Source organism: Limulus polyphemus, unplaced genomic scaffold, assembly GCF_000517525.1.
Source record: "Limulus polyphemus unplaced genomic scaffold, Limulus_polyphemus-2.1.2 Scaffold6750, whole genome shotgun sequence".
NCBI lineage: Eukaryota > Metazoa > Arthropoda > Merostomata > Xiphosura > Limulidae > Limulus > Limulus polyphemus.
The window spans coordinates 34,092-43,481 of NW_013672360.1; the positions used below are offsets into that span (position 1 = coordinate 34,092).

At 30.8% G+C, this 9,390-nt stretch overlaps 1 protein-coding gene across 1 annotated transcript in view; it reads right to left on the minus strand.

The window, feature by feature from the left end:
- The window catches only part of LOC106474040 (importin subunit alpha-3-like), a 35,601-nt gene extending 26,637 nt beyond the window's left edge, over positions 1 to 8,964 (minus strand). Inside the window, exons 1-3 of the mRNA XM_013934723.2 lie at positions 8,807 to 8,964; positions 4,048 to 4,259; positions 2,410 to 2,505 (exon numbers count right to left, since the gene is read on the minus strand). Of these exons, the coding sequence (XP_013790177.1) occupies positions 2,410 to 2,505; positions 4,048 to 4,259; positions 8,807 to 8,860 (362 nt within the window). The 5' untranslated portion in view covers positions 8,861 to 8,964. The remainder of the gene's footprint in view (positions 1 to 2,409; positions 2,506 to 4,047; positions 4,260 to 8,806) is intronic.
- Between the last annotated feature and the right edge of the window lie 426 nt (positions 8,965 to 9,390).

Genomic DNA, 9,390 nt, shown 5'->3' on the forward strand with positions numbered 1-9,390 from the left:
AGGAAACGTATGAAACTACTTCTTAATAAGGTCAAGTACTTTGTATCTTGTTTGGTCAACAATCCAGTTATACAAAGCTTCCATGTTTTTTGTGTGAATGGGACAGAAAAGCACAAAATCAGCATTGGATAAAGAAGCAATAGCCATGCAGAGTCAGCCTGATTCCTGGATTGAAAAACATTGAACATGAAAGTTTGGTTGACACAAAGAAAGTCCTATTACCTCCATTTCACATACAACTGGGCTTGGTGAAGCAGTTTGTAAAGGCCTTTGACATAGATGACGACTGTTTCAAGTATCTATGTAGGCAATTCTCAGCTCTTTCAGAAATGAAACTTAAAGAAGGGATTTTTGTTTGGCCTCAGATCAAGAAATTGACTTTGGATGAACAGTTCGAAAGAACAACGAGGAAAGTTGAAAAAAAAAAAGCATGGACTGCCTTTAAAGATGTTATTGACAAATTTTTAGGAAACAACAGGACCGAAAATATTGTCAATAACATGCTTGATAAATTCAAAGAGTTGGGCTGTAATATGAGGTTGAAAGTTCATTTCTTACACTCGCTTATTGACTACTTTAATGAAAATCTCAGTGCTGTTAGCAAAGAACAAGGGGAAACGAGATGCTCCAGATGCAATGCATAAAAGAAAGACCACAACACATTGTTTTGAGACTAAAAGATGTAATTTCACACACAAAAATCAAGATGAATGAGGATGCATTATCATTTCACATCAATGTTCCTCCCTTTTCTTCAGTTTGTTTGTACTTTTGTTAACAAATATAATAATAAGAAATGTTCATTGTGGTAAACAAAATAATAATTTGATTTAAGTAAGAGTTGTTTTTTCCTTCCCAATTTGTAAAAAAATCCTTACATAATAGAAAAAAAATTAATATTATTTTCCAAATCTGCATAGCTGAATTATGGAAAATCCATTATTAAAAACAAAACAACTTTTACGATGTTTAAATTTGAATACTTGTTTAATCAGTTTGGCATTTAGAATGGGACCAATTATTCCATAATCGGTAGAATTTGTCAAATTTCCAGATTACGGAAAACTGTTTGCCAAGAAGTTACAAATAACACCACTCAGATCATTTTATTCAAAACAACAATCTTCTGATTTGTAAGTGTGCTTACAATCATGACTCTGTACTTTTCCTTTTTCTTTCACCACAGAATAAAATATCATCAGTTCAAACAATGTCTGTTTCTCATTTATTTACATAAATTTATACACTGAATGAAAGAAAGGTTAAAAAACAATGCAGTGCACAATCACAAAGCAAACTCATTTCTTTATGGACCGTACATTAGCAAACAGTCGATAACAGCACCTTATGTACAGAGCTAATACACAATTGTGTGATTGCCAGAAATCTATGCTAACTTTTCCCGCAAAGTTCTTGGGATGATACACCATGTGGCTCCCTGTTGGTGTATTAGCTCATTATTTGGTGAGGTTGCCAAAGACCGGATGACAACAGAGCATCTGGAAATTTGGAATGTTCCATTACTTTACAGTTGGCATTTTTTGCCAATTGTATGAATTGTGCATGTCACTATCAGTTGAAAGTGGTAAACAGGTATGGAACATTCTATTTCACCATTTAACATTTCCAAGAAATTACCTTAAAGTTAATTGTGGCTTGAAAAACGTGATTGCTGATTGGTTAGATTGCTTCTGAATGATAAAAACTAGATATTTTGTGTTTTTCAAATAGGAAACAAATGGTTGAAAAAGAATAATCATGAAGGTAGGTAACTATCGTATACGACTGCCCATTGCACCTGTAACTAACAGGAGAGTGTATACATCTATATTGACAGGAAAAGCTAATTTTTCAACCAGCATGATGTAGGTTTTCTTTATCTTAATGTGTTTAAAGTTGTCATTTCTTTTTCTATTTTTAAGGTTGGAAAGTTGATAATTATGTATACAATAAAAGATACAATTAGGAGCATTTTTTAATAAGGCCAACTTTTCAAAAAACCTTTCAGCAACTCATTTGAAGAATCCCCTCTTTACAAACGAAAACTTTCAAACACTGTCACTTTATATGACCTTCGGTTGGAATACCTCGTTTGTTTTATAAAGTGGTTTGATTCAAAATGTGTAGAGTGATAGCAAAAGTCTTCAAACTTATTCCTGAAGTGAATGATACATTTAGGCAATGAGCCTCGACAATTTGTTTGTCTCTCACAACAGTCACATAACATTTTATATCGATCATGTAATAGTCACAAGATCAGTCCTCATTTTTATTTTTCACTTGGCACATTTATTGATAACTTCAACCATTTCAAATTTAATGAAGCTTTAAAGCACATTCTCTGTAGTCATTACAATTTTTAAGGTTAAACTATCAAACAATACTACACATTCAGCATAACATACTTACTTGTCTTCTTGTTGCAAACAATGTATGAAGATTGGTAGTATTCCAGAGTTTATTAAATCATCTATTGGGGGATTTCTATCACTTGACAGGAGTTTTCTATTGGAAAAACAAATGAATGTTTTTATTTTACTTAGGGCAAAAACAAAACATATATTCTATGTTAACACTACATGCTCACCAATATGCCAATTGTAACTAATGTTACAAACTGGTGAGTAGAAAAGACTGCTATTCACCAGAGTGGTGATGAAAATCAATAAAACTGTGCTGTATCATTGTAAAGTTTGTCTTCTTTTCCCCTGACTGATTATCTCATTATTATCTGTATTCATACCTTAATGTACAGAAATGAATAGTCTGATGGATTTGTTATTTGACACACTGGAGACATTAAATATTCTAACTATTATGCCTTGACTGCCATTTTACTTATATTGTCAACCCACGAAATTAAACAGCCTCTTAATAGTACCAGCTCCAATGGCTTATAACATTTACACATTTATTTTTTAGTGTATTGTGAATTATATATTTGAATAACTTGTGCTGTACCTTGCTGACCTGAAATATGGTAAAGAAACAGTTGCTTGGAAAATTATAATGGTGTCTGTAAGCATTGCAGATTTTCCAAAGTGCAAGAAGATCAAAATATTTTGTAAAAATGTTGACATTTTCAGACCACAAAATTATATACAATTCAGTATAGAGCCTTTAAATCCCATTATGACTAGTGTCATTTAGCTGCTGTTTACATTTATTGGTTATATAAATGTAGGCAGCTGCTATACTTACACCAGTCATAATGTGATTTAAATTTCTATATATTTATGACATTACTGCAATGGATGTGCAACAATGTTTGCTTGGACTTTGTATTTTCAAGCCCCCAATCGCACCCAGTACTGTCACAATTATATTGTTACTTAAGTTATGCCATTACTATGTAACTATTGATGGTTGGATTAGAACATTTTCAGTCAAACATTAGGCCTACTGACTGTAACATGCACATATCCCAAGAGAATTATACATTTATAAATTTATTCTGAATGTCATGTTTTAAATATAGCACTAGGCTAATAACAAGATCAGAAAGTATCAAAATTGTTGGCATGTCTAATAGTATTCCCACTCTCTAACAACTTCACTATCTGCTCATGTCTAGCATTAATGACATAAATGCAGCCACTAAGATAAAACAATAAATGTAAAGTTAATTTGTTATGACTAACTGAGTATATTTGTGGCTAATCCAAGTTCAGATGAATCAGCCATTAGGCTAAGACCTTTTTAAACCTAGCACAAACACAGAAAATCAAACATCTATATACTAAACTCCATAGGCACTTTTAAGTTTTAGATATCAACATACTCTTTTATTTTCATTAAACAAAATATCATGGCATGCAATCTTTGAAGGATTTTAAATAACTTTTAATTTGTACAGAAATTGAGATTTAGATTAAATTGTAAGCTACTTCAACACTAATATACTTGCAAATAAACCTTAATCATGATAACTGATTGTTAAAACAGTAGAGAAAGTGTTTCTAAACAACGTAGTTGTGAAAAAAGGCTACATTATTATTCTGATGCTTGCCAAAGCAGAAAAAATTAATCAAACAAGCCAAACATTACCTAGCAGTTTGGACAGCAGTCAACTGAACTCCAGGTTCTGTGCTACTTGCATTCTGTACAATCATTTGAAGATTTGAATTATTCACATTCCATTCTGTCTCATCTTCATCTGTAGAATCTGTTACTGGAACATTTCTTCTTTTCAGTAGTGATTCATCTCTCTTACTTTTCCTTAATTCCACAGTTACTTCATTTCTTCTTCTTCTCATCTCCTAAACAATGTGAATAATTATTATCAGGGTAAAATCAAGAATCGGGCACATATTACACTCCTCAAAAAATAAAATGGAATCTTCTATGTGGTGGTGGTGGGAGTTTACATGTCATGACCACCAATGGCTCTGGGCTAAACAATAAAACATTCACTTTCACATTTTTCACTTCTCTATGTCTACTATTACCAATGAACTGAAAATAATAAACCATTTTTCATTACATACTGTTAACAAATATTCACCTAACATATATAACCTAACATGTATACATATACATAGGTTATTGAACCTTGTTAATGCTTGTGATATAGTTTTTCATTTTGTACCATTGTAATAGAGAAGTGATAAGTGTATAGTTTCAGACATGCATTTATTGACCCATGTGGTTATCTACAACCACTGCAAAAGTCTTACACACTGTTTCTCTTTTTAGAAAAATATTCAACTAGCTCATTAATATTCCTACATGACAATGATTATTGACCCCATCAACATTTAGTATTATACCTCTTGGTACTAGTCTCCAGAGACAAAAAGTAATTCTTCTGAGACAATGAATAATGAGTACAGTAACCTATTTTTAAGTAAGTTATCTTTAATTCCATGTGTCTGTTTAAAAAAAAGAAAACACCTTGTACCAACAAACATTTTTAATATATCTAACCACTTCGCATATAACCAAACTACACATACACTCAATTGCCTGGAAGAAACATAAATTTGTTAAATCTAAATACCTTCACATGTAATGTATCCATTTAAAAATACTTGTAAACTCAAGAGTGTGTGAATCTCTCTCTTAGCTGCACATACTCCTCATCAAGATTTAATTTAATATTAGATTTGTGTTCCAACAGTTTTAATACAATAATGTTATACAAATAACTGAGGGTGACAAAATTACTTGAATAACCAGTTATGGTTTTTGATCGAAGCCCTAACCAGTTAAAAATTTCCTAACCACTATTTAAAGCCTTTGTTTTTTTCTTTTACTTTATACTTAATTTTATTCATATTGCCTCATGTTATGCATCAAAATTCGAACGTACTTAAAGATCACTTGCTGAGTCATATCATACGTGGCAAATAATGGATACAAAAGTTTAGAACTTTGGATAAAAATACACCTGCATGGCATGCTTGAGGATTTATTCCTGTGTGATTCTGAAACAGTGGAACAATCTGATTATCCATTTTACTTTTAATGTACTAGAAGAAACACCCACCCTACGGGCAGCTGTTTCTGGTAGTAATCACTAATCATAGTATTCATACCTCACTATAAAAAATTTAGAAAAAAGTGAACATTTTCTAAAAAGGATTTTTTTTTCTGGGAAGTAAATCACAAGAAGTGTTAGGATTGTGCATTTTAGTCATGTACAGAGCTCAAAATTTTCATGAATTTTATTTATATAAAATGTTATGTTTTATATATTAAAAGTGCTACACTTTATTGAAAGAATAATGAAGTTAGTGAGCACCAAGTCAGTTGGTACTCAGGAAGAATTGAAAAGACTATGCAGAGACCAGGATGAGCTAGACAACTCTAAGACAGTGTAATGGGAACACCAAATAAGGTTAAGAAAAGATAAAACACATCTGTAAGGTGACCCCCATCTTGGTTGGAACTACAAGACATTGTATGGTGAATGGGAGTCTGATCTACAATATCTAGAGTGCTACTTGAAGACACATATGTTTACTTCAAAGGGCATGATTTTTTCATGAAGCACCATACAGAGGGTGGTATACTGTCCAGGACAACTGCAGATATATATGTAACATACAAGTCCTAACTGAACAAATCCATTCAAACAGAAAAAAGTATCATATTATACAGGACAGGATATGATTTTGTTTTTTAATGATTCCTCAACCTCAGACACTCCTATAATGGCTTAACTCTTTCAATAGAGTTATATTCAAAACTGAATTAAACTACTTTATTATCATTGTATACAAATTAACCTGGCATTGAAAAATGTAGATCATTGAAAACCAAGTTTTAATCCATTATCAGAGTTTTCATACTACAACTTTAATATGTTTTGTGTATCTTCACAAAATATGGCAAGCTTTCAGTAAACACGTCTTTCATACAAAGAAAAATCAGATGTTTTAATTAAGTACTTTTACTAAAGATTTGTCTGTGAATACATGTAGTCAGATGGTTGACTACTACAAATGCAAAGTGATTTTCATGTTAAGATTAAAAATACTTTTCCTTATCAGAAAATTATGCAATTTCATTTGCATAATCTCTAAAACCTCTTAAATTAATATCAAACATTTTTTCCATAAAACTTTACATTTTATCTGTTTGTTTTTTCTCTACCCTAACTCTATACCCATTTTGTGAATTTGACCAATTGCATAAACACCATAAAAAATATGAAATAAATTTAAGTTTCCCATTTTTTCTTTGTAGAATGACTGCAAATTGTAACATGAAACTACAATTGTTTATCTTACATGCTTAAATCGAATTGTATCAAATTAGGTACTGCATGAACTGTTTGCGAGCAAACCTTGTGAATACTTTTTATCACTTTTTTTATCATCTTACCCAATAAGTTTTTAATTTTTACATTTTTGCTAGTTTTGCAATAATGAATACACATGAAAAACCATAAATATAGTACTTACCTGGGTAGGTCCTCCTCTTCATTTTTCTGTCAATGGATCTTAAGCCCACTTTTTTATACTAATGGTACTACTACACAAAATGTTTATTTAATTAACTAATGTACCTCAAAACATAATAATTGCATACACTAAGCAAACAATCACTTATAACTATCATAATTTTCCCTGGCTTTCTAACTATGTGATAAGAGCCTTCAAAAATTCAGTTAAACTTGTCAATATAAACACCATGAGAAAAGGTTTCAAAATGGAGGCAAAATAGACAATTCTCTGTGCAGAAAACAATGTAATATAATATGTCACTTGATAAATTAAAACTTTGGTTTTCTATTGGTTATAAATAATATATTATAAAATTGTCAGAGAAAACTACCAGCAATTTGTAAAAGAGAGGACATGCCAGGTGGGTGTGGTATGTGTTTCTGATTGTCTAGTTTATAGCTCCATAAACAAATAAGGTTGAAGGTTATAACAATAATGCTTTGCCTGAATAATATCTATATTATAACATTAAATTCTGTACATTTTAAATGGGTGGTAAATAAATTAGAGTAGAGAGAAGACCTAGACAGCAAATGTCACAATCCTCATACTAGGAGAGTTTGAGAATTGTTTTTATTATTTCTTTATACAATTAAGAAGTTAAAACTTGTATAATATCAAATTTGATTTATTAACTATGTTTTGATGCCAAGATTATTTTTATACAATGATTATAAAATAGTACAAGTTTTGAATACAAGTCTAAAAAATCATGACATGCATACTTTGACCTATCTGTAGTGAGAGGGTTAATATATCTAGTTTTATTAAATTATGTTTTATTAGTATACTTATATTATAGTTTATTTTACATTGTGAGTTTAGTCATATATTTAGGGATAAAGTAAATCTCCTAAGCTGGACGAACCCTGTGAGATATAGTGGGTTTATGACCAAAAATACTGTTAACAGCAAGGGTACCCACAACAAACGAAACAATTCATCCTAATCTTTATAAGTAAGAACAATATATTTAATTAGCTACACTCAGTACAAGTTTAAAATTTATTTAGACAGCTTTCTCCACAGTAATTTAAGAATTAACTCAAAACATTTTTATTGTAAATATCATTGCTTATTATTATTAGATTCATTCATGCATTTAATAAAGTTGTTGATTTTGGTAAATATTTCTATAGCACATGTTCCATACATTTTTCCTATAGATTTCACTCATTGTCAGCAGTATCGTTCAGCATGCTCAGCCATAATTAAATAATAAAAGAATATCTTAGTATCAAAACAATATCACATTCAATGACTTTATGACGTTTCTTGATAAACTGGTGTGCCAATTTTAACTTAAAATATATCACAGAATACCGAAAATCGCCATTTTATTTAAGACTGAATTCTTAATAAAACTTCTTCATAGTCGTTTTCACCGACAGTTGACAGATAAAACGTGCTCATCTTTGACCGTTGATGTAACTTCATCACCTAATAACAAATTATCCTGATAATTGTTCACAATGTTAATAATACGTTACGAGACGATGACTAACACCGTCTCCCTCCAAAAAAATGTCTTCCTTGAAACTGAAAGTCGAAATTTGAACCTTCACTTAAAGTTTATTGGGAATATTACTTTAACGTATTTATGCAACTACTGTTTATGTATGAACCATTCAGACCATGCCGGGTCACAATAAAGCCTCGTAATTAAGTTGTATAATATGTAAAATTCCTATATGGCCCCATTTTGTATTTATATCTTAATTTAGCCTAGTTAGGCCTCTTAGTCTTACTACAGTGTTAGTTACACTCAGTATATAGTCACGTTGAAACAAAGAATATTTTAAGTCTACATTTTTATATTCACAAACTTTAAATTGATATTTACAGCATATACTTACATCTTGATCTTTTCCTTTATTTTTGAAGTGTTGCAACCTTGATTTATCGGACATTTCTGCAGTAAACGAACTTAAGATAAATAATAAATCTTCTATCTACATCTAATCTTCAAAAATGCGTGACCCGGTCGAAAATCGGTTAGGCTAATACTCTACATTCGACATCAAACCAAAGTAGTTTACAGACAGCAAAATCAAACAGTGTTGTTAAATCACAATAAATAGCTTTGCAGTATAATTTAATCACATATTTCGTTTTAATAATTGGGTTAGTGACACTAAGATAAATGAATTCAAACTTCATTAAATACAATATTCTGTGATTCTTAATATGCAATAATTCTAATTGAAATAAAAGATGTCCAGAGCTTCAACCTCCACATTATTTTTTACTGGGTAAAATGAATTGCAGTCTTTATTTCACAGCACAAATGAATTTTGTTTTCAAGAAAATTGCATATGTATTTAACCTGTAACTGGATTTATATATCATTTTATTGCAACTCAGTCCTTTTGCTTTCAATGTGTACTTAGAGTTCAAAATACTGTTACGTCTCCGTGTGTTAATTAATTTTCCGTAACTT